The 27,771-nt window shown below is 32.3% G+C and overlaps 1 protein-coding gene across 1 annotated transcript in view; it reads right to left on the bottom strand.

The window, feature by feature from the left end:
• Positions 1-1,283: 1,283 nt before the first annotated feature.
• The window catches only part of LOC113397292 (uncharacterized), a 40,912-nt gene continuing 14,424 nt past the window's right edge, over positions 1,284-27,771 (bottom strand). Inside the window, exons 4-9 of the mRNA XM_026635582.2 lie at positions 19,789-19,964; positions 17,222-17,334; positions 13,035-13,158; positions 12,499-12,594; positions 7,076-7,221; positions 1,284-2,510 (exon numbers count right to left, since the gene is read on the bottom strand). Of these exons, the coding sequence (XP_026491367.1) occupies positions 2,465-2,510; positions 7,076-7,221; positions 12,499-12,594; positions 13,035-13,158; positions 17,222-17,334; positions 19,789-19,964 (701 nt within the window). The 3' untranslated portion in view covers positions 1,284-2,464. The remainder of the gene's footprint in view (positions 2,511-7,075; positions 7,222-12,498; positions 12,595-13,034; positions 13,159-17,221; positions 17,335-19,788; positions 19,965-27,771) is intronic.

The raw sequence follows: 27,771 nt of genomic DNA, 5'->3' as shown, positions 1-27,771 counted from the left end.
ATTAAACATTATATTACGCGCCATTTTGCCGTTTTTTATATGGCTTATGGAAAAAAGTCGAGAGTCGATTTAAAATTAATAAAGTTTATTAAAGATTTTATTACAAATAAACCGTAGTATTAGTACTATTATAATATTTTGGCTGCTAGTTGTTAACTTAGTTTAAGTTACTTTATAGTGCTTAATTATTGCTTGATCGTGAAGGTAGATCGTATTTGGTGATCACATTAAACGATTAAAAATATTTAATGACAGTTAAAAATGTAATATCGATGAATTCATATTAATTGTACACTATAATTTTATTTATTTAGGATTTGATTTACATTTAAATATTTCCTTATAATATAGGAATATGTAGGTGGATATAAAGAGACGCGGTAGACAAATCTGTTTGGTATATCAAAATAATTTCAAACGAGTCTCAGGAACAATGTCAATTGTATTTCAACGCGAGAAAAATATGCCGGGCTGTCATGTTATTATGTTTAATTTATTTAATTTTTTTTTCCTTTTGTCTTGATTTTTTTTGTGCTAAAAAGGCACAGATTATTTCGCCAATGTCATGTGCGAAATTTAGTGTTTATTACATTAATAACAGCTGTACTCGAGACGTCAATTAACTTAAACGACAATTAACAATTTTTACAAAAATATTTTAAAAAATACAACCTCATTTAGGCTAGTTTTATTAATGAGGGTCTAAGCCTGTAACGTCTCAAGATCTGACTAGAGCTTAAGAGCCTGAATGAGTATTTTATTGCATTAAAAATCGTTTTGTAACAATAGTTAATTGGCTTTAAAGTCATTTGACGTTTCTGAGTACGTCTGTCACTGGCTTTAGTAATAATGTATGTATGTTTATTTCTTCAAAACCAGTTTGGTATACGAAAACAAATCTTTCGAGTTTTCAAGGCTAAACAATTTTCAGTAATTCTTAGTTTCGTATGACACTGACCTATATACCATTTAAAAAATATATACATTATTTGGCCTAATAATACTGGAAATAATAAGATATTATATTGATTGTTTGAAGTTGTCGTACACTCGTGTATAGATCACGATAGATAAGATACGATACTATCAATGTGCCAAGACGAACATTGGGAACTGAATTCATGTTAGGTCAATGACTTTTGTCCTTGGGCTCAAATCAACGCAAACGAATTTAAAACATCATGACAAATTGTTTACCATTAGAACTTGTGTACATTTTTTTTTTTTTTTTTTCGTTTCTCCAATTTTTATAGACATGGGTATATATGTGTACATACCTGAGCTTTAATTTTACATTGGACAAAGATTTGTCGTTTATATGATTGTACAAATTCTCTTATTAATCACTATGAAACCTATCGCCAGTTCTTGAAGTCCAAAGGCTTATATTAAACATACGAATATATATTGTATAATTATGATGTATGTATCTATTTATCAGATTATATTGCAATATTTAAAAAAGAAACATGTTAATTGTACTTTTGTACTATTTTTTAATTAAAATTATATTTCGTAAATTAAAAACAGAAAAGAGGACAGAAAAGTTTTTATATTATTTGTATTCACTAGGCGTAATAATATAAAGGATTAGGCTGTATAGAAAAAAAAGAAAACAGAAAAAATAATGCAACAGTGTTATTCACTTAACTATGCCTAATCATTTATAATATATCGCTTATAAGCTATTAACCCTGACATACTTGTCTTGTAGACTATAAATTATATTAACACAATTCATCACTATTACCGTAAAAGGATTTTTTTAATATAGAACCAACTTCGTGATTTGGTACATTAACTAACACACAGAAGTGAAATGCTTATGTCTACGAACACATTGTTGTTTTTTTTTTTGAAATCCTAATTTAGTAAAACGATTCTAATGAAGGGTGAGAGTCCAATAGGGTTTTTTCGGACCAAAAATGAGAAAAATATATTAATAGCGCGCATGAGATATTGGAATTCCAGAACAATAATTTGAGAATACAATTATTATTAATTTAAATTACTGATATTGTTTTGTGCTAGGTAGTGCAAGGAATGACAATTTCGAACTTTTGCCGAAAATTCCGACATTTTTGGACATTAGACTTCCGTGTCGTGATCAAAATAATATTATATCAATTTTTGGGCCGAAACACTGGCTTATGGACGTCTCATGTATTACTTTATCAATTATTTTATAGTATGTTAAATGAGTCCTCAGTTACGAGATATTTTTTATTTGTTATATCAGAATACGAAAGTTGAAATTATTTGTAAGATACTATTTTTTTTCATTGATTATAAACAAATATTTTTTTACATAAATGATTTAAAATCATCATTCATTGCCAACATTTATTTCATACATTTCATTCCTTAAAAAAAATTACCTATTTATGTGAGTGATTTTATTTGTGTAGGTTTTAATTTCACAGCTAATGTGTAACGTGACGTGGGGGCACTATGCGGCTGCATGTCACACAGCTAGGCGTCCGTCTGGCATCGGGGACGGTAGAAGGGACCTGAAAATGAATGTATTTATAAAATCTGATGTATTTTTTATTATTATTGACATGCCCAGGTAGACCGTTAAAACTGAGAACGCGTCGGAAGAAATACTACTACGGAAAATATAGTGTGTTGATTGACCTCTATTTTTTCTGTAGTACACACACCCTAGGAAAGTAGTATTAACGTTTGGCGAGTGTCAAGCATGCGGGTGACAGTGAAGTTCAAAAGATAGCAAAAAATATTTGTATGGAAACTAGCACCATCTAATATGCAAGGCCCGTCATCTAAGCCACATAAAAACGCTTAAATTACACTAGATGTCGCTACAGAGCCTGATGTTTAATTCTTTTAATTTTTTATTTTTATTTTTAAATTTTAAATATCCAAATTGAGCAAATCAATATTAAAAAATTGTTTACAAAGTAAAATCAATGTCATTGCACAATTATACTATGAATAAATTTATTCGCGATCACAATTTTACAATGGCAGTACTATGTGATGTGTTGAAGTTCAAAACTATACGAACGTTAGAAAAGTTTGAAATTAAAATTATTATTGTCGAGTTCGTTCGTGTTTTGTGTGTGCGTTGTTTTCTCTGCTTTGATATACATTTTCACTAGTGCTGGGTCATTCCTGATTTTACGTAAAACGAAACGAACCGGTTTTTTACATTTTCAAAACAGTTCTTTGAAACGGTTATAAAAAAAACCGATTTGTTTTCTTAGGTTCGAGAACTTACTATATTTACGATAAATTACTGAAATAATGTATATTCAACACTGGAGTCATATTATATAATTTTGAAAATAGTCGACCCTATTATTTTTTTTGGATTAATTCTCCGTCATGCTCCGTGCTTATTTGCATGTAAAAAAAAAAGTTAAGAAATATTTTTAAATTATTTGTAATTGCAACTATTACGGCTGAGGATTACCCGATTAATAATATTATTAAACAGTTAATACTAAATCTGTAATAAAAAAAAAATAAGCGTATAAGGAGCTCACGAAAACTTTTTTTTTTGTTTCCTAATTTTTATTGATTCTTCTACAACCAAATTTGTATTGTATTTCTTTAGAAATAAGATTTATTGTAGCATATTCGTTATTTCAAATCCAAAGTAGTTCCTTAGAACTGGTTTAATATTCATACAATAATAGTCCTTACGGCTATCGAAATAAAGTGTTTAGTCAGTTACACGTGATAAGAACCGGTTCGCGCAGCAGTACCAACAAAATGGTTTTTCGATTAAGTTCATTCTTCTACAACCAAATTTGTATTGTATTTCTTTAGAAATAAGATTCTTTATAGCATATTCGATACTTCAAATCCAAAGTAGTTCCTTAGAACTGGTTTAATATTCATACAATAATAGTCCTTACGGCTATCAAAATAAAGTGTTTAGTCAGTTACACGTGATAAGAACCGGTTCGCGCAGCAGTACCAACAAAATGGTTTTTCGATTAAGTTCATTCTTCTACAACCAAATTTGTATTGTATTTCTTTAGAAATAAGATTCATTATAGCATATTCGATACGTCAAATCCAAAGTAGTTCCTTATAACTGGTTTAATATACATACAATAATAGTCCTTACGGCCATCAAAATAAAGTGTTTAGTCAGTTACACGTGATAAGAACCGGTTCGCGCAGCAGTACCAACAAAATGGTTTTTCGATTAAGTTCATTCTTCTACAGCCAAATTTGTATTGTATTTCTTTAGGAATAAGATTCATTGTAGCATATTCGTTACTTCAAATCCAAAGTAGTTCCTTAGAACTGGTTTAATATTCATACAATAATAGTCCTTACGGCGATTAAAATAGAGTGTTTAGTTAGTTTCACGTGATCGAAAACGTTTTGCGAAGCAGTACCAAAACGACGGCCGGTGCCGAGTGTCGTCTCGTTCGTTTTAAAGCTATATGTTCGGCGATCAAGAAACAGTTCGTTCGTTCTTTATAAAAGAACTAGTTCTTAAAACCGTTTCTGAAAAAAACTCCCAGCACTAATTTTCACTTTTATTTTGACCTTGGCGTGTTTTACGAACTCTGATAGTGCTACTTTCTTTGATATTTGACGCACTCGTACTCCTCACTTGACCAACCCCGGCAAAGATTTTAGACTGATGATGATGACGAAGGTACTGAAAAGCCCATGATCTAACTGTTATTTTGGGTGTAACGCAGAAGGTAAATAATACTTTAAAAATTATTAACACGTGCAAAGGACGACTGACGGAGAATAACACTACAGAAAATGGAAATATGTACATCTATAACCAAATGAGAGTATGCAATAAACCTTTTGAAAATTATTACATATCACCAAGCAACAGGCTAACAAGAAATGTTATTCCAGCTCTGTATATTACGAAAGGTGAGAGTCGGTTGACATACTTATCAATATCATTTTATCAGTCATTCACTTAATTAGAGAATCAAAACAATTTATTTATTTAACTCAACTCTATAAAAAATCCTTCTTTATTGATCTTAGCAATAGAAATGCAAGAATAGATTTAAATGCATGCTATACAAGATGTAGGTAACTGATAGTACATTCAGTGGTGTACTTGTTATAATATTTTAAAGACAAAAGTTTTGTATTTTTGTTTAGATGGATTTGGATGACATTTGGCACACGGATAGCTTATAACAAGATTATATGCAAGACAATTTTTATTTGTACCATGAATCACATCTCAAGACTTTATATAAAAATATTACTTGTAGAGAAAAATTATAACATAATTCTTGTTGTTACAGATGATATGTCTATTAGTGCATCAACATCCACAGAAATATCTATTGAGACAGGTACTGCAGTTTTGATGGATAAGGCTACTAAAAAAAAATAAAAAATTACTAAAAACTTAATAAATTGCAGGTGTGATTTCTCAATCCTTACTTGTAGTAACCATAAATTGATATTAGTAAATTATTTAATAATTTATTTATTAATTTAATAGTCAATAGTTGGTGTAAACGAGTTAATAGAATTATAACAGACAAAAATGTAGAAGCTTTCAATTACAATCAAAGTCATAGGAAACAAAAGTAATTATACCTTATGTTTTCTATATTCATATCTGTATAGTTCATATTCTACCTCATTATAATTTATTATTTAATTATATTTTAACTAAGCAATCAACAATTAACAACATTTTAGTAATTTAGTAATGTAGGTAAATAATGTGATTTTCGTAATTGTATGGACAATGTATGGTGTGAGGGACACACCATGATTTTAAGTAACACTATGGTTGTTGCAGAAATGTAACTTATAGGATATACTTTTTAAGATATAGAGTGGCCAATTTGTTGAAGAATTGTTTAGACTTTTAATTTATGAGTATTTTGTAAATGTAAACACTTGATTAATAATGTATGCATAAAGCAAAATACTGAACAACAAAAAAATATTCTACCTTTTTAAAATTGTTTATATTCAAAATATCTTATACAACATGTAAAAGTTCTACTAAACCAGAAAACACAATGTGATACATTTCTTTCCAATTTTTGTTTTTCTGTTTTAGTAAATCTCTTACACAACCTCCCTCGAAGTAAATAAAAAGTAATTATAATTTAATATATATATACACACGCTCTAAGAAACCAGCGCCACCTAGCGCAGAGGGCGGGTTATAATAAATAGCTGATTCGCTTGTGTCGCATCTATTTCAGTATATATGTATTATCTATGGTGTCAAGCGTGGCTGTCACGCGAACAAATATCATAAAGTTGGCTCGTTTGTTCTAGTTATTTTATTCTATTTCGTAGTACGACACTCTATTTAGATACATAAATAATATAAGGTAATTTTATAACATATCTTTACATAAAGTTATGAATTATATTACGATATTCACAGTCGACTAAAAAGATTGTTACGTTTAAAGTATTGAAATTATATTAGAATAATACTGACTTAAGACGCTCTCAACCGAAGTAAGAGAAACATTTTGAGAAGGCATTATTAAAATCGTATAATTTTATTCATCGTCTTCAATGTTTTCCTAACCTAGTAAATGTGTTGTAAATAGTGAAGAGTATTTGTTTATCCTGTATTAATATCTATAGAAGTTGTTATGAAATTAGGCAAAGGAATGAATTCGAACAATTAAAAAAAAAACCCTATGAATACTTTTCGATGCGGTGATTATGACGTTGCAAGAAAAAATATTTTAGCAGACATTAACTGCCTTATGCTTGTGGATACGGCTGTTATGGGGTGATTATTTGCTACATGCATTCAACCCAACAATACCCCTTTGTTAGAAATATATCAATAAGTTAAAAGTAGTAAAATTGTCTAAATCTCATTGAGTTTGTTTAATGTTAGATTAGTGTTTGATCTAAAATATTTGAAAGTACGCGAAGCCTATGTAAGAGTATGGTCTTCGCCGAGGACTCTGCAATAATAGTTACTATATAATGTAATTAGTAATTAAATAAGATAATAACTTAATAGTGATAAAAAACACCCTTATTCGTCTGTTAAAAAACTATTTGAGATGGGATGGCTGTATAATAATCTGAACGAACTTAATGAAGGTAAAATACTCACCCGCACTCTAACGCGTCCAGATTCCTCGCAGTGGCATTTCCTTGGCCGCCGGTTCCAAGGTTCGAACTAATCGACTCCGTCCGCGAGCCCATGTTCCTTTGTCTGCATAAATACGGAGTGACCGTTGGGGACGGTGTACTTTGTTTCTGAAAATAATAAACAAATTTGAACCCAGTCATCGATAAATCAGAGTGAAATGACGCTAATGATGATTATGAATGTATGATGGTGAAGTAACATTTGGACGGTGAAACTTTATGCGGAAACTGTACACACGATATCAAAGTTTCAAATGTTTTGTAAAAAAATTGATAGATATTAATAAAATAACACTAAAATAACATTAATGAGATCCACAATTTTTCCGATTAATGAATGTTAAACATTTTACTATTGAACTAAAATGATATTTATAATTAACATGACCTGAAGTCAGAATATTAAGGAGTCACCTGACGAGCATCCAGGATTTTATCTATTATTTCCTTGTCGAATAGTCCAACCCAAATGTCCAAAAATTAAGATATATATCGATGTGACTATAATATTAAATTAAAGGTAAAATAAATATTCATATTGAAATCGAAAATTGCTTTACAATTCAATAATATATTCTCGACTACCAACATTGTAAATTATCTGTAATTTTCATAGTAAAAAAGGTCAAATCAATTTTCGAAGATTAGTCATAAATACACATTCGTATCGATCGACGTATACATGAAAGGGCATGTACTTAATATTCTATTGTGCATTATGCAATCATCATTGTAAATTATATTTGTAATTCTATTTAATAAACGTGAATGACATTACAAAGTATTGATACCACAGATAAAATATTCCTATTCAATTCGTCAAAATAATTATCAAAGAATAATAAGTAGTCAAAAATTAAATGCAATCCGTTTTTAATGTTATTTTTTGAAAACAAAAATATGTCAATAGTTCAAAATTGTGATATTTTCGAAATGATTATTATTTTAGTAAAATTTAAGGTCAAACTCAAGTGCAACGTTTTAGTGAAACATGATGAAAAGGTATTACGTCTATCACGTGCGCGGAATAACACGTGCCTTAGTTTTTTAGTAAATTGATTCAATATAAGTAGCATAATTTGTACGTACTTTAGGTATGTTACAGCACCTTGTTAACAGTAAATATCTCAAAATCGATATGTTATCAGTGACGTCACGGCATTGTTCATGATATTCAATTGCTAATGTGAGTTTCTTTCACATCGGTGTCGAATTTTATGGTACTATTTCGTTTTTATATTAAATCTTTAATCAGTGTATATATTTGAATAATTTCGCTTATCTTTTAACATACATTTATGTTATATTGATTTGGAAGATAAGTGTATTTTCTTGTCTGAATAATCATTAGTGTTCAAATGTTTTTTATGTGTTGTAATTATAAAGAAATCAAAAACATACATATTTTGCTATTTTTAATAAATTTTATACACATGTAACAAATAGACTTTGGCACACTGAGGTAAAAAAACTAAGTATGATTTTTTACAATTAACACGATTAAAACGATTTAACAATGTAACAATATTAATTATTAAAAATATATCACATTTTATTATACTAAAATAACAAAATTCTTCATAAGACAACGAAGTCACAATAAATTCTTCAAAAGTTGAGTGTCGGAGGTAGACATTTTGAGGCCCGAACGTATTAGAAGCATCTCCTTGAAAAATATTTTAACGAACCCTTATCGTGTCTAAACTGAAAAACTGCAAGTTAGAAAAAAAAAAACATTCTTTGGAAATATTTAAATCTGTGTATGTTATCAAAGCAATCTCTGGTTGTTATATTTATATTATTAATGTGATATTAGATGTTACGTCCTTTGAGCCTGTTATTATCTTGATGCACACATCTTACAAATTGGAATACAAAATTATATAATCTATTACTTTTTATCGCTAGAACAAATGGTGAGTAGGTGGTACCTAACCCTATCGGGCTATCGGACATATTTGTCTGCACATAGAACTACCACCAGTAAAATTAATACGCAAGTACAAATAAAGCAAGCATATGTTTGTGGTTACAATCGCGAGTTTACATAAACGCACTCAACATATTGTTTAAACATAGACTAGGATTTATACAAGTTAATTGTATGGCTGATGACCGAAGATCTTTAAATTCACTTTTGCAGTTTAAAAATGAAGCAAGAATTGTACTATAATTAGGGAAATGATTTACAAAGAATAAGTTTCCTTTCTTTTTTTGTAAGAATCTCACTTTCACAAGTTCAGTTTTTTTACTGCTATCGCTTTCTGTTTCGAAAAAGTTGAAAACCCAAATTAAGACAAATATTCTTGTTTTTATTGAATTAGGTCGTTCATAACTTGTTTTTTCCAATATATAATTTCCAACTAATAACCAAAAGAAAAAAGGCAGGGGTCTTAATAAAAAATACGTGTGCATCTCGGGACGCCCGACAGAAGAGATAACTTAAACTAATCTAAGTTGAACATGCGTAAGAGGAAGCCAGACAGACTGGCGCCGTAACGCGTTACGTAACGAAGCGGTGTACTCTTCCATAAGAAGTTATCACTTCAAGAATGATAGGCAAAAGAAACAAATTTTATATATTTTATCCCTCCCTAATCAGATTTTGCTGAAGAGAAATATAATTCATCTTTTACCCTACTTACGTAATACTTGAACCTTTACGATAAATTTACACAGATATTATTTTGATATCGACTATATTCATACGTGAACGATAATTGATTAGTAATACGTTTACATATTTTCTACTTCACACACGTTTATGCCAAACTATAAATTAGGCAGCTTAGCTAAAATGTAATATATATAAAATATGAACGGACAGGAATCATTAAAATTTTACACGTTATGCAACGATTAGATAATATTATTGGGGGGTTAAAATGAACGTATCGAAACGTTCATTTTAATCGCGTTATGTCATTTTTGTTCATGTGATAGATGCCTTATTTCAATAAAATCATCATCATACCGGTAAATATTGGTGGCTTAGTATATTGAATTATTTATGTATGTGTTAATAATACTGGCTTCAAAGTTGGGGGGGGGGGGGCAACTAATAGCAAACGTCACGGTGCTCCTGGAGTAGAAATATTTGCTTGCCTTACTTTAAAGACTGCTGGACTTGAACGAATCGACACGAAAACCTTTTACAACGCAAGAAGCGTAAAGACGGTGATCAGAATCAGACCGTCGAAGAAGGTATACATATAATATTATGTTTTCTATATATAAGCGCAACTATTGAAATCAAATGATCGATTTTAAGTCAAATTATCGATAAAAAATCAATAAAGTACTAAAATATTATTGTAAACTTTGAACGAAACGAAGAAAATTTTTCATCAATCCTAGGCCTCGCGGTGGCCTTACCAATAAAAAACCGGGTTACGCTAACGATAAGAGAAAATATAGTTTATGTAATGTTTCTTTAACTTGTGATTTACAGAAGCAAACAGACACAGTGCGTCTGATAATTAATTAACATGTAATCCATACGCGAAAACAAGACATCACAATATCAGACGAACAAAACACATTTACAGAATAACGAAACAAGAACTGGTGCGACTAAAACAAATTAGTTATACTATACTAGATTATTGTTTTCGTGTACGAAAACTATCCACAAAATATGTATACAATACGGGCGAGGAATTTATTTGTCAATATCCATTTCAATTGAAGGAGGAAAAGAGACGAAAAGCCATTGATATAGATTTTCCATACAAATGGGTTATCTGTGCTATAATCAGATATAATAAGAATCAGTAATATATTTATCCTACAAAACCACACGACTTATATTAACCACAACAATCCACTTACATAGTACTTTCAGATTTTCTATAATAAATTTACACAAATAAAAAAAGCGATACAGTTTATTAACATCCTTACGAATTGTAAAATAAAATCAATATTTTATTATTACCAAAAATAGTAACAAATTGTAGTCATTTACATAGATCGCAAATTAAATAAGAAAGCTTAAATAAATATATTACCAAATTGAATTCAATTTCAAGATTCTGTTTCGTACATGACAGCACTTTTTTTTTTTTTTAGTTGTAATGGAATAGGCGTTTGTCTTTCATCTCACCTGATGGAAAGTGTAGATGCAGACGAAGGTTGTACACGCCCATCCAAAAGGAGCCTGTTCACTCTACTCTTAAAGGCTCCAGAGTTCAACTCATCAGGGAAAAATAGACCCAGGCAGGTCGTTCCAAATTTTGGCGACTCTCATCAAAAACGAGCTGTCAAGCCGTGTAGTTCGAATTTTGGGTATGTCAACAACGTATGGATGAAACTTTCGCCTAGTAGTCCGATAAAGGAATGGAGATGGCTCAATCAGTTCGAAAAGAGCCTTCGAGCACTCTCCAAAGTGTATCCTATAAAAAGCCGATAAGCTGGCAACTCGACGACGATGCTCAAGGGTGTGTAGTCTGCTATTTGAGAGCTTTTCGTTGTTAATTAACCTACGGGCTCTTCGGTCAACTGAATCCAAAGCTTCCAGATGATATTTGGCTGCACCGTCCAAGAGATGACTGCAGTACTCCATGTGGGATCGAACTTGGGTAGTGTAAAGATTAAGCAGCTGTTCAGAGCTGAAGTACCGCCGAACCTTTGAAAGAATTGATAATTTCTTGGACGCCGCTTGTGCCATAGACTCAATTTGTTAGCCAAAGTTGAGGTTAGAGGTGATGGTAATACCTAGAAGCCCTAGATGATTAGTAATCGGTAAGGATACACTTTCGAAAGTGGGTGTTAAATCGAAGCTACTCTTTTTCGCGGAGAAAAGACACGCCTGTGTTTTGGAAGGGTTGACTGAACAAGATTGGCGTCACCCCAATCGGACACCCACTGCAATGTCTCATTCACCCGTTCAATCATGGACCCTCTCAAGGACCGCATTTCCTCTGGACTAGCTCGCTAGTTGGACACGTACTTCTGAATTACGGTGCTGTCATCGGCGTAGCTAATAATACCGGGTTTTAGTAGTAACTTTTCTTATGTGCACGGATTATTCGATGTTTAAATTATATTTATATTTTATTATATTTAAGCCAAAATTACAATAACTACACGTGTGTATAACATTTATATTTCATTCATTAAGAACTCATGCCGTATCGTTGTATTAAATCGTTAAGCTCTAATAGCATACCAATTCGAGATTAAAGATTTTACCTCTTTTCCTTCTTCAATTGAAATGGGCTTGTTCGTCGGATGTCAGAAAGTCTAATGTTCTGACGAAATGCAGTAACTTGTCCTCGTGTTTAAAACAAAGTATTATCAATCTATCTAGCGTGAGCTCTTTAATATTTTAATGAATGTGTATGGCGCAGTGTACCATGGGCTAGAGAGTCAAGTGTGCGGTACCTGCTGGTTGGGTCCGCAACACGTGGCGTTGTGACACAGGTCGTTCGGCGGGCAGTGCAGTGCACACGGGGCTTCTGCGGACGCGCCGCTCATTATCTGTGGGAAACATTTGTAACATTATCGGTGATGCTGAAGCTATACGGTGGAGTAGAGCCAGATCGTGGAATATAGCCATTGCAACTCTTGCCCTCCTTAGACGTCAGGCAGATAATGTATGCACATTTTACTAATTGCGCCATACCCGAATAATTAAAACAAGGTTAAGCAATTTTTCGTACCCGTAGATGAAGAGAAACATTACGTAATATTGTTCCATATATATTCAACCCACAGTTGATCAATTTATTAGGAAAAGACGGCATGAAAAATACGGATTAATACATTCATGTTACATTTTTCTACTACTTGGTCCAAATTGTGTCGTGTTTTATTAACAAACTTCTATTGTTCATTATTCTTAAAACAATGAATGGAGATTATTTGGTGAGTGATCTATAATGTCGCAATTAGTAGATAAGACAAACACAAATACATACCTCATTGCCGTCTAGAGGCAGTTCCACGAATTCCGGCTGTATGGTCGTGGAGTGAATTCCTTCGTTGTGAAAGAATTCCTTAACTTTTTCTGCAATCTTCATGTACTCCGATAAATTTCTACACCTATAATGAAATAGTTAAGTTATTTGTATTCCTTTGAAAGTAACACAGACAATTTCTAATTTTAAAACTACCTATATACATATAAATATTCATTTACTAACTAAATTTATTGCCTAAAATGCCATGTCGTTTTGGCAGAGCCAACTTTTCAAAACCTCTCATAAGAACTGACTAAGGATATCATTGCTGAACTCCATCCATCAATAGAGCATGGCGAGGGCGACTAGTTCATTCTACTTGACTGTTCTAGCCGTCTTCGCGTTTAGACTCCACTACCACTCTGCATCAGGTGGAGTGGAGTCATATGCCTACTCGATGGATAAAATAAAAAGATGAACAGCTTCCCCTTGTTTTCCTGTAGTTACCTCATTATCTGGTTGGACATAATTTCCAAATCGAATAACATTTAACGTTGATCAATTACTTTCAAAACACGATGACGTTTTAAACAAAGACATGATTCACTGTTATTAAAACAATCGCTTGCAAATATATAACTCATCAGCTCTGAAGACAATGCCTTTGAATTCGCTGCCAATGTTATCAGGATCAAAACGTGATAAAGTTTAACTTTAGTCACTTGTGTAAGTCACCTGCGACTTGTGTCTCGATATAATATTAATATTTGTAAAATTGTAAAGTTTACAAAATACACATTACCGTTAATTAAAGGTAATTTATCTTCTATATGTTTTTTCATTTAATTTATTAGCGTCTTTGTATGTAAGTATGAAAAAACCGACATCCTAACTAATACTATAGATCTACCTTCCGATTCGGTGTTAGCTTTACTTTTAATATATTTCTGTAAAATTACGATTCTAGAGCGCTATTTAAAAGTCTACTCGAATAAAGTATATTTTGATCTTGATTGCTATAGCGAGTTTGTTTGTTATATTTTACATCGTAACGACTCAACCGATCATTAAAGAAAATATTGCCTACGTGCAAGGGTACACAAATGGACATAGGATACCTAACACTCCCCCACCTCACACGTGGTTGGAACTTAATTATATATAAATTAATATATCGCGGATTAAATTAAATTTTATTTCGACTTGATAAATAAGATTCTTTTCGATTCGAAATTATATTCTTTTTTTTTTATTACATTATGGTCACCTCAAGGACCATAAACTACGCTATCTATTATGTAAATAAATAAATTGTTGCGTAAATCTGGGTCTTCCAGATGCTGCACGCGTAATCAAACTACATAGACGAGAAAAACAAGTTAAAAATATTAAAAGCGGAGTAATGGAGGAAAACAGAATATTTTTAGCGATAGACTTAGATATTTCAATGCGAGTCGTTTGGAGACCGATCGACCTACATCGCGTATCCTCGTTATTGTCATCTCCTTTGAATAATAATGTAATTTTAAAATTGCGTTTTATATTTACAAATATGAAGTAGACGTGGAATTTCTATGAAGCACATAAACATATTATAGGGATATTGTTTATTTATTCCTAAAGATTAAGTATTATTATAAACGAGAGTAGGAGCTCTTATTTAGTGCAGCAAAGGGTGATGTCATTATTTTTTTAGACATAGTTTAGCTTGGAAGTGGTCGAACCATCATCTTAACATATAATTTTATCCTTCTGAACGGTTTTGATCAGCACGGCCATTCGTCACTAGACCAACACACACACACAACACTGTGTAGAAATCTATGTGTCATAAAAAAAAGCAAAATTATAAAATATCTGTAAAATAATATATATGCCATTATTCTTATATAATTGTATAGTTTGACAACACTGTCACTTTTAAAAAAGGTTTTCTCTTTTACATCTTAACAACTTTTGTTGATACTTCTGTGCAGAAATGTTTCGTATATTGCACAGAAGCACCAATAAAAGGTCCAACTGAGAATAGGAGATATTATAGTGTTCAAGTGTGTGTTCAAACATCGATCTACTCCCTAAACCGATGGGAGGGGAATCCAACAACCAGAGATAATTCAAGAGCAGGACTACTTCCAAACTTTGCCCATTACAAATAATTAATTTCCAGAAAAAATAAACAATTTTTCATTTTTCCTGAGTATATATATCACAATGCAATGCACATTAGTATCTAGATCAATGATAATTTGTAAATATATATTGATCGTGTTTTAAATCAGGGACACATAAATACCCCGGCGCATTGGTTCACTGACACTCGTGTTGGGACAAAGGCTCTTGGATATTCGCCAAAAGAATTAGTTCCGAAATGTTGAAAACACAGCGGGTAAATCCGTTCGTGTTTATATTATAAATTCTGCTATACTCTGTCGTATTGAATTTGAGAGTGGTAATTTAATTACACACACATGTTTCAGTATTAAGATTCGTATCTCGCAATTATAAAATCGGTGACATTATTAACGCAAGGAATTTTGACAATCGTTCTAATATCATACAACATCACGTGCCAATTTCGGTTACATTGTAATATCATTGGAGCCATTCAGTAAAATTATAAATAATCAATATATATTGATTGATTATTTATAATAATATTAATTATTTATAATTTTACTGAATGGCACCTTGTATAATAAAGATTGTATTGTACGATAGGAAGAATCGCGCGTTTTGATTGGTTAATATTGACAAGACAGTGTCATTTTAAATGTCATAAGCCAAATGAAGTCATTCATATCATTCATTTATTTATAATCCGAATTTTTATTTCATAGCTATTGTTCAGCATATTATTATTGTTTTTTTTTTCTTTTATAATAATTTGTTAATAACCAGCCAGTATCAATAATACTTAAAAGACGATTACTACATTTCAATACAAAATTTTTATTTGTAATAATTGTTAAGTATTCCATTTTTTTTAAATACTCTACACACCTGCTCAATATTATTGATCTCTTATCTTATATACGACCATTTAAAATAAAAATCAAATACAATTTATTCAAGTAGGCCCATAAAAGCATTTTTCACCTTTTGACTTGTCATGTTCCAGTTTGAATGAAATGTAAAGCTACCACCGGTTCTGAAAGTACATTCTACCAAGAACAACCGGTGAGAAACTCAGTAGTTACTCTATATTTAGTCGTTTACCGTAAAATCAACAGACAAAACTAGAAATATAATATTAAATATAAAAAATAGTATTAGTAAAAATGTATGCAACACTGATAATAATCAGTTATTTGATACCCAGCTAATTGCCTAATCAGATTATATATTGCATTATTGTTAATATTAAACATGTCGAAACAAACGCCTCTCTAGTAGTCCGTAGCACGAGTCCCATATGATACTTTGTTGATAAAGTTTGAACTCACGACAATTATCTCGTTATCAGATACACAATAAAAGGCTTTCATTATCAAATTTCTGCCATTTAAATATTTAATTTGAATTGCAAATATTATTTTAATTTAGTTATGGTGCGAAAAATAAATTTGAAGGTTTTAAATAACGGAGTCAATGTCACACGACGAAATAATAATCTTATCTCGTACGGAGGAACAAAACGGTCATCGGTACACATTTTTAATCACCGTCGTCGTTAAAGTAGGGATGTCATAAGTATCGATGCTAAAGTGTGTCGGTCTGTGGCATCATGTCTCCAAAACTCATGGACTGATTTTAATTTTTTATTCGTCGTTCAAAAACTGGTTCAATCGGGACAGTATAGTAAAAATTGGTTTAACCAATTCAATATAAACCTTGTTACTATTGTCTGTTTGTATTTAATATTTGCACAAAAATTATATACATAAACGTAAAGTTTAAACATTTGCTTATTTATAATATACAAGTCATGTATGTAAATGACTAATGTTTATTGTATTGACAATATCAAATTGTTTGAAATGTATTTTAAAATTAAACAAAACGTAATTATTTTTATTATATACTTCAACCTCCAACTAATCATTGACAGATGTAATTTCTAGCAAAGTGAAGAACAGTAGCACCATACCCGAATATATCGTAGTGGTCGTTTTAAGCTATTTTGTATGTACATATATAATACAGTTGTACAGTCATATATAATGCTTAAGACTTAGAGGATGTCGTGATTTGTTATCAATAATTACCTAATGTGAGCACTCGCAATGATCCTGTCGCCGGCGAGCTGCCACACGTGGAACTCGTGGACTGCGAGCACGCCATCCACTTTCTCTAGGAGACGTCTTTGTATCGCGTCAACCTGTTGATCGATACTTTTTTTTAATTATGTTTTTCGTAAAATGTCAATACAGGTAACCTATCCTCTCTATATATCTATAGAGTTGTCTGTGTAGACTTTCAAAGGATAATTAAAAAGTATCATATTATGGCAAGTGTAGACGCAAGACACAGGTGCACAAACAATGTGCGTCCAGAGTGATGGCGGGACGCAGATCTGACAGCAAAATGAAATTGTGCGCGTCCGTTCGCATTTCGGACAGGTTGAGATGTTTGAATACAATTTGAGTATTTGTGTGTGTGCGTGCACTCACACACACAGGTTTCTTTCATTGTACAATAATCCGACAATCCGGCGTAATTTAAGTAAATCAAGTACAGTCAATTTAAGTAAAAGCCGAGATGGCCCAGTGGTTAGAACGCGTGCTTCTTAACCGACGATATCGGGTTCAAGCTCAGGCAGGCACCACTGAATTTTCTTGTGCTTAATTTGTGTTTGTAATCCATCTCGTGCTCGGCGGTGAAGGAAAACATCGTATGGAAACCTGCATGTGTCTAGTTTCAACGAAATTCTGCCACATGTATATTCCACCAACCCGCTTTGGAATAGCGTGGTAGAACATGCTCCAAACCTTCTCCTCAAAGAGAGAGGAGGCCTTAGCCCAGCAGTGGGAAATTTACAGGCTGCTAATGTATTGTAATGTAAATTTAAGTCAATCGGAAGTACGTTAAGCTCTGGATTAGATGACTATATGATTGACGAGATCAATACTAATTATATATACGATACATTAATTTTATTTCTTATAGTTTCCTATGATAGTTCTAATTGAACATTATAATCAAAAATAAATACTTCAGTATACTTATATTATATATTCATTGCAATGAATCTTTTGGATTACACTTAAATTAACATTTTTACCTTTTAACTATGAACTTAAATGTAATGTTATATTTACCAAATTTTATTTAGGTCACACACTTAGAACGCAATAATAACATTCAGTATCATTTTCGAAATAATCAAATTCATTGATAAAGACGCGGTTGGCGGTTAGTGTGTCAGACCCTTAACAGAACCACGTTTCGTATATTAAACTATTATCAATTTGCAAATACGAGATATCCGAGTAAATATGTTCAGGTCGCCGAATGTCGTAGCGTCTGTATATAACTACCGTGTAGACAAGCCCTTATCTACAGCGTTATCTATGCGTGTAATAAAAACGTTTGCCGAGACGTGTCTGTGTGAGATATATTTTCGAAGGAAATTCATCCTTGTGTGAAAATTCAGCCATAAATAAACATTATCCAAATGTAATTAAATTGAACTTTTATGTTTAAACATCATTGCATATATAATTATAATATTGTCTCTGTGAAATGTATAGAAAAGTACATCATATTTTTGTAACAGATTCTATAATATATAATATATTCTCAAGATACACACTCACTACAAACGAGAAAAATGGATCGAACTTTTTAAAGGCTATTTGTATAAAAAAACACCTTTGGTGCATTTATAACGTGACAATTACTTAAGGTATTTTCAAATAAATGACTACTGCTAAAATTAACAGTTGACTTACATCCCGCACCCACGATTTTTGTTAAGGAAAAGGACTAATTCTATCAATAATACTCAGATATTAATATGGCATTTAGCATAAAATTAAGGGCGCTTGGGTAATCCGCATGACTAAGTGGAACAAAATAGTCACGGAGTTGCGAGTCAAACGAGGAGGCCCTCTGCCCGATAGTCAGTTGATATTAGAAAAATCATGGCAAGTGTTTAGAGAGTTATGTCCAGCAGTGGATTAAATTGGGCTTAATATTATAATGATCATATAGAATTTAAATTTCAACATTTTTGTTTTATCACAACAATATCCAAATAGTAATAAAAGTACTCGTAATAACGAACAATACTTTAGTTTAGTTTCAAACATAAAATCATAAACATAACGGCTTATTGTTTGAAGTGTTTACGATGGTAATATATTATCACTTGAAAGAAATACACAACGAAGTTACGGATATTAGGACAATACCTGTACACCTTCAAATTGTTTTGAATTAACAATGGCAAAATTTTGATACAGTATCGTAGCATAACACTATAAGTAAATGCCTTTAAATATAACACAGCAGGGTAAAACTCTCTCCCTTCACGTTTCCATGCGATAAATGCAGGCATCCTTACGATATTTTCCTTCACTTTTAAGCAAGTGATTTTAAGTTTTGGACTTAAAGAGCAATTTATAGATAAGTTTCACGTGTTCTATCTTTCTAAATTTTTATTTCTATGCAATGTTTACGTTAAAGTACCTTTACTTTAGAGAAGTGTTTACTTTAAAAAAAAGGTTTTAATTATGCAATTCTTTTTTAAAAGAAAAATAAGTATAATGCGTCACACTAAAAAGTCTGTCTGCCCGAAAACGATACAATATTGTAGTGGATATATTCTCACCTGTATGTGTGTCGGAACTGTCTGCAAGAGGATGAGGGCGGATTCTCTCAACAGCGGCCACACGGAGGCAAGTATCAAAATGACTAGAACTATACTGAGAGCCGGATCGATGTAGTACTTGTACTCCCAATTAGTGAGCCAGACCACCAGCGCCGAGCTCACAACTATTAGCGAACCTAGAAAAATATCACATTTGAACATTTTAAATCTGAACAAAATAAAATATTTCATTGTATTTAACGAGTCGATTTAGGTAACCGATATTTTTTATGTTAATACTAACGACCCGTTAAAATTTTACCCACAAGTTTTTGGGGAACCTGATGGACACCACAGCCCTTGCATGTGTAAGGTACTGTATGAAATATAAGCAAACCCATAGTTTACCATCGCTAATTCTTAACCAACCTTAGGGACTATAGTGTTATATACCGATGTTATGTCCCTTGTGCTGGTTACATTGGCATTCACAGTTCAAACCGAAATACAATTATTGCATTATTTTGTAGATATTAAATGTTTTGTATAATTATTTTGTAGGTAAACAATCACACGGAGCCATTTTTGCTTTGCGGTAACTATCGCACACAAAATAAAATGACTATTATCCGAATATTAAATTATTGGTAGCAGGGATGTATATTAAATGCCTCGTATCGATATAATTACTGCTGAACTTGTTTGGAGGATCCCGATACCCGATTCCAGAAAAGTTATTTCATTTTAGTCTATAAATTATTATAAACACGCGACTCTTAAGTAACCTTGTATGATGTATCTGATATCTCTGGTTTTATTCGATGTCGCCTATCAGACTATAACAGTAAGGAAATAAGCTATACATGCACATTTGAGCAAATTATATACCCTGTATATTTAATATAGAACTGAACGAAAATAGAGATATATAAATATATATATATATATAATACTTCAAACTTAAGGTTCAATACTATTCAAAGTTCGACTACAAGGCATTCAACATCTAACGGTCGTGAAGGTCGAAAAACAACTTCAAATAACTTTCAAGTAATAGTACATTATTGGCGTAAATTGCATTTTACAAATAGTTTACTGTCTATTGAAACTTACTCGAGCGATCATTTGTTATAAATAAAAAACAATATATACTTATAAAAACCCTATTTGTTTGATCTATTTATAAACATAGATATATGTACATATATAGATTATATATATTGATCTCTGTAGATACTCAATAATAAAAAAAAATTAAATAATACTTTAGCCTTACTAACTTTGCTTGCAAAATACAGAGGTTGAAAAAGTTTTTATTAAATATATTTCTTTAAAATTTTATAGATTTAAAATTGATTTTAAACTCGAATTATCAAAAGTCGATTTTTATAAATAAAATTGATGTTATTATAAATACAAACAAAAAGCTCGATAGGTTTATCCGACCTTGAGCATTTAGCAATATCTGATAACGTGGAAATATGATAGTTACATTAAAAGATAATGACAATAATAAGAGATTACTGGATAACACCATATAACAGCGTTTCTCAAACCTCGGTCGACGGTCCACGCCCGAGAAAAAAAGAGTCAAATACAATTCGCGTATATTAAATGAAATATCAATAAAGTAACAAACTTGTTACTTCATAATGTTAACGAGCTTATAGTGACGAAAAAAAGAATAAATAAAATTAATTGAAAAATGAAATTACTCGAATGTAACAATTATTGAAAAATAAATAATTATATAAAACTATTTAAATTATTCTAGGAATTAACTCACAAGATTATACAATATTCCTAATTTTAATTTCAGAAAACAATTACATCACTTTTACAAAAAAAAAAAACAACTTTGAAATACCACGTTTGTTTTGTGTTACGTTGGCTTATATCCAATTGTTTCGTCTTTATTCATCTTGAGCACGATTGATTGATTTAACTTTGGTATGATTGTCAATATGAATTAAATATTTATTTGGTCCCCAGTCATTTAGGTTGAGAAACACTGACATACACTATATTTTACGGTTACGGTTAAAGGTGATAACTCAAAATCAATGTAACCGGTCTTAATATGTGATAATATTTAGCCAAATGTAGTACAAGGTCGCTGTTCGCACGTTTGTTATTTACGATCAAAATAGTGTCAACTGATACCGCGTCTCTCGGCTCTAACCGAGGCAACCGTCGATGTGCGAATTTTACAAACACGCTTGGCATACGTGAAATATTTCAGGAAGAATGTAACCTTTTTTAACGTTCTATACAATTTCTAGGTAAATATTAAATTTTAGAGAAAATGTTCTTTTTTTGAATCACAGATCAAATGTTTTCAATGTTATTTGGACTACCGAAATAACTTTTACCAAAATATATGTTTACTTCGTGGAAAGAGTTTTTTCCGTCTATCACTAAACAGCAATACTAAGCATTGTCGTGTTCCAGTTTGAAGGGTGTAGTCCGAACATACGTAACATCTTAGTTTCCAAAGTTAATGTCGCTAAGCCTTTCTTAATCTAGAATTGGGTGCAAAAAACCTAGGCGCCGGCCGTTGGCCTCATCAAATCTGGGACCATCGGTGAGGAGATAACTAGAACACTGCTTGCACCCGAACGTTTGTAGTCGTATAAGTAAATTAAGGAACGATTAATATTACTTATAGTAGCAATTACTAACTAAAAAAATAGCAGCCTATATGCAGTATCGGTGGCATTTGCCAGCCCTGCCGATATGACATAGAAAATATACATATTATTAACATCAGTCCAGGGAGAATGCGCCAGCGAATGGAACACTTGACTTTTAGCAGAAGACTGCGGATTCTATCTTGAGCAAGCATTACGAAGTTTCATGTAGTTATTTTCGACGGTGAAAGAAAATTCTGAATTAATCGAATAAAATGTTACCACGTGTATTAAACAAGTCGCGTTGGACCATTGTGAAGGACCAAACTCCTAACCTTTTTCTTAAGACGGGTGACCTCTCCCCATCAGTAGGACATCTACTGGCAGGCATTTTATACAAATTGTCTAGATGTATAAGAGCGCACAATTAATTTTATTTAACATCAATATTATTACAAATAAATTCCCGACTCATTACACACGAAACAGCTCATTTCATTTCTTGTCACAATCAAAGAAATAAAAACGCTTATAAACAATTCATCATTACATTCATGACTGACAAATATTAAATTCAAATTGATCGAATCGTTTAAGACTGAAGCTCGATAAAGGTTCATTCACGCCCAGTGTACAACGTTTATTTCAAAGGAGTATAATAATACACGCATACTCTTAAATTCTTAAAAGGATTGAACATGAATCAACGATCATAAATCTAATTACAAACGTTATGACACGTACACGTATTTGAAATTGAATATAAATGACGAATGCATTGGCCAAAAGGCATTAACCCCTTTTCCTCTCAAAGAGAAGAGAGCAGCTAAGTTTGATCTATCCCCTGTTAGTGGAACAAACACATATTTTTAAATAACTTGAAAGTAGGTCATTGTGCAAAGCCACGTAAGCACCACGAACTCATCAGATATTATACCGCCAAATGGCAAGACAGTATTGTTGTGCTCCGGTTTAAAGGGTGAGTGAGCCAGTATAACTACAGGCTGTAAATGAATGTTTTATAGCGCCATGGTCTATGGGCGGTGGGGACTACTTACCATCATGCTACTTACTTACAGAATAATAAAACATCAATAACACTACGAATCAAAACAGTCGTCAGTTATTGATCATTTCCTCATTTAAAGTTTAATAATAACACTTCACGCCGTATTTAAAAAAAGACGAATAAATGCACAGTCATTTTTCTCATTTCCAATCATCTCGATCGTATGATATCATTGCGTAATATTTATGCTGACATTTTTTAGTATTCGATAAATCTTTCCCCGTTTCTTAATCATTTGAATTTCCGAATTTATTAAAATCTTCCCCGAAACGCAGATCTTCGAGTATATGTTTTATGCATGTTGATTTTTTAGTTTTTTAGTTAGTTTATTAGGTTTATGTTGGTAGTACTGCACATATAACTCACTTCATGTGCATTTCTAATACACTACGGGTTTTGACGTATTGTATGAGAATATGTAAATGTAACATAGTGTACAAATTGTATTCGAAATTTGATTTACGGCAGCGATGCATGCAATTAGAAAAATATTTCTATTTTACCATAGAGACCAAACCGGCGGATGCATTTTAAAATATGTCTTGCATTCCAACATCCGAAATCAACCTCCCATATCTCCGCAAAGTTTACAACTATGACTAAAGTTTGTTTATCGAAAATGTAATTTCCGTCACGATCAATGACAAATGCATTTCAATGTAAATCGAAAATTGGTCAATGTTATTTATTTATACAATAGCAATACCGTTAAATAACTTTAGCATACAATTGTTGTAGCACAGTAACAGTGTTGTAGTTGAAGACTAAATACCTACGTAATTAAATATTAATATTTATTGTATCGGTTTCACTTGAAATTCAAATAGTTTTTAATCAATAGCGGTTTCGTTTTTTTTTTTCGAATGAAAAGTTCTTTACAATCAACTGTGTTGATAATCATACAATGGCAACTGTTATTATTATTATTATTTTATGAAATAGGTAGGTTGACGGGCAAATGGGCCACCTGATGGTAAGTGGTCATCTCTCGCCCATAGACATTGGCGCCATAATTTTTATGAACCATCCCTACATCTCCAACGCGCCACCTACCATGGGAACTAAGTTATGTGCCTTGTGTCTGTAGTTGCACTGGCTCACTCAACCTTGAAACCGGAACTTTATTTACCAAGAACCAAGTTTATTCATTTTTATGGGCAACTCGCTCTTGACCGATAGATGCGAAATAAAGATGAAAAATAAACGTGGTATCGGTATTTGCAATATTTATGATATTCATTAATTCAGGATACACAACATATTAATTGCAAATAGTATTTAATGAATATATTTTGGAATCCGTATAAAACAGTAACCAATGATATTGAAATTTCAGTAAATAAACACGCCGAACCGGTGTTTACATTACAAAAATCATTAAAAAACACACTCACATACAAAGTTATAATATATAATAACTAGTCTATTCCAATTGGAGAAGGATTGAAGATAAACAAACCTTATATTAATGTATTCCATTCGATTTGCTAATAGATCTACTATATACTAAGTTATTGATATATATTGTTATATTAGTAGTTTTATTAATGATTTCAGATACGTGGATAAATAATTATTAAATTGTAGTAGTTATTTCTGTAGGAACCCCTCTGGAGGTAAAGGCCTCCTCCAAATTGAGCCAGCTTTCTCCCGACTTCGCTGTTAGCATCCAGTTTGGACCAGTGCGCTTGATTTCATCCTCCCATCTGTTGCAGGGTCTGCCTTTTTTTCTTTTGTCCGCTGGTCCCTCCCATTCTGTCACTTTTTTTGTCCATCTTTGATCGTGTAGGCGTGCTATGTGTCCGGCCCACTTCCATTTTAATGCAAGGGCTTGTGTTAAACCGTCTGTTGCTTTTGTGATATTGCGTATTTTTGTATGTTTAATTTTATTTATTCTTTTTATGTTTAGCATACTGCGCTCCATTCCTTGTTGGCACGTTATAATTTTATTTCTGATATTTTTATTAAACTTCCATGTCTGACAAGCATAGGTCAGGCATGGTATGAGACAAGAATTCATAACCCTAGTCTTCAGTTTGATTGGAATGTTACTCTTAAATATTTCTTTCAAACTCCAGTACTTATTCCATGTTAACTGAGCCCTGCGCTCAATCTCCTGATAGTTGTTTGTTCTGTCGAAGCTTATTTGCTTGCCTAAGTAAATGTATTTTTCGGTGTATTGGAGAAGCTCTTTGCCGACGTATATTGGTACCTTGGTGCTGTTTGTCATTAACAGTTTTAGAGAGGTTCATTTCTAGCCCGGTGAGCTTGGTGGTTTTGTTTAGTGACTCTGCCATATATTGTAGTTCTTTTCCTTCCTATGATATCAGGACCAGGTCGTCGGCAAAGCGTAGGTGGTTTAAGTATATAGTTTTAACTTTTATGCCACATTTATTCCATTCAAGCTTGCTTATTATCGACTCTAATGTGGCCATGAATAGTATAGGTGACAGGGGGTCACCTTGTCTTACGCCTCTTTTTACCGGGAACCAGGAACCGGTTGTTTCTAGTTTAACTCTACTTTTGCTTTTGATTACTCTTATATATTCGTTTTCTACATTTTGTGTTGCTAAACTTTCCCAGATATAGCTGTGGGACACCGCATCAAATGCTTTTTTGTAATCGATATATGCCAAGTACAATGGTCGACTTCTCTCTTGATATTTCTCGATGAGAATTCTTTTCTGAATCCTGCCTGTTCGACGGGTTGTCTTTTTTCTAATGTAGAGCTAATTTTTTTGCTCAGGATTGTAGAAAATAGCTTATATACACTTGGCAACAGGCTTATAGGTCTATAGTTTTCAATATCATTCGGATCGCCTTTTTTATATAACAGAATTATGTTCGATTCGGACCATTTGAGTGGGTGTCTCTCCAGATTCGAGAATAGAGTAATCGAGTTGTGTTTAGTTAGTTCGCCTCGTTTTAGCTATTTGATCCAAGTTTTGTTTGGTTTCATCTCTTTGAATGCCTTTTTTGTGCTTCCCGTTTGGCGAAGGTGTTTTTCAATATTTTTATATCTGTAGTTGGCGTAATTTGTTTTTATGTGTTTGTTGACAAGCTTATAGAGCGCCGAGATTTCATTTCTCGTTGTTCTAGTCTTATTTGGGCTGTTTTGAAGGTCTTGTCTTCTTTTAAGAAGATTTAAGGTATGCTCTGAAAGAATTTTGTGGGTTTTCTTTGGATTTTGCGCTAGTTGAGCGTTTTGCAAGCTTAGGTTCACAATTTTGATCAAGTTATCATAGTATTTCTGGACTGGGATTGTAATCTCAAAAACCGTTAGATTCTTCGATATGTAGGAGTTGAGGTATTCTTTAAACTTGGTGATTGCTTCTTCATTTGTTAATGTGTTATGTTGACAGTTATTAAACTTAGCTCTACTTTTTTGAAGTGTGTATCATATGCTATTGTAGCTCTTACTGGCCAATGATCAGAAGGGAAGTTTATGTTAAGAACTTCTATGTTTTTAAAGAGACGAGGTCGGTTTGACAGGACAAAGTCGATTTCATTTTTATAGGCTCCATCTGGTGATCGCAAAGTCCATTTATTTTTTCTTGAAAAATGTGTTCAAAATTGACCGGGTGTTTGGCCTGTGTAGCAAAAAATGAAGTTTTCACGTTCTTCTATTGTGTTTCCAAAGCGTCTTGTTTCAGCTAATCCTAAGATGTCGTATTTAATTACTTTGAGGGCTTCGTTAAGTTCTATTAAGCGTTCATATGATGAGAGAGTTTTAACGTTGTATGTCAGAATGTATAATGTATTTTGTGGGGTTATTTCGTTGTTTTCGTTTTTCGGAGGGTTATTTGGAGGGTTTTGGTCATTATCTTCCACGGTGACCAGCCGGCTTGGAAGATGAATTTGGTTTTCTGATAGTGGATGTTTTATGTTGATGTTCCGAGAGGGGCTGTTGTTGCTATATATTAATGTTATTTTGCTGTATTTCTGGTGATTTGTTTGTGTTCCTATTTACCAGGTAATTCAGCATGCCTTGTTTTAAGATACTTTCCGATAGACTTGAAGTTCTGCTTATTTGTGTTTGAGGTTTATTTTTCTTGTTTGCCCGTGTATTTGTTTTTGTTTCGGATCTCCTTATGGTTTTGATTTCAGGCGAAGTTGAGAGCATTCTTTTGTTATTTACAGTTGTTTTGTTTTTTTCACTTATGACAAGTTTGTCGTATTTTATCTTTACAATGTTTCCCTTTTCCCTTTCGATTTTTACTTGTTCTTGAAGCTCTTTCCTCATCTTTAAAATATTTTGTGAGAAATCCTGTTATGTAGTAACCGGATTTTTTTAGTATATTTCTA

This window comes from Vanessa tameamea, chromosome 3, assembly GCF_037043105.1.
Source record: "Vanessa tameamea isolate UH-Manoa-2023 chromosome 3, ilVanTame1 primary haplotype, whole genome shotgun sequence".
Lineage (NCBI taxonomy): Eukaryota > Metazoa > Arthropoda > Insecta > Lepidoptera > Nymphalidae > Vanessa > Vanessa tameamea.
The sequence above is the reverse complement of the archived record's forward strand: the minus strand, read 5'-3'. Positions and strand labels throughout refer to the sequence as shown.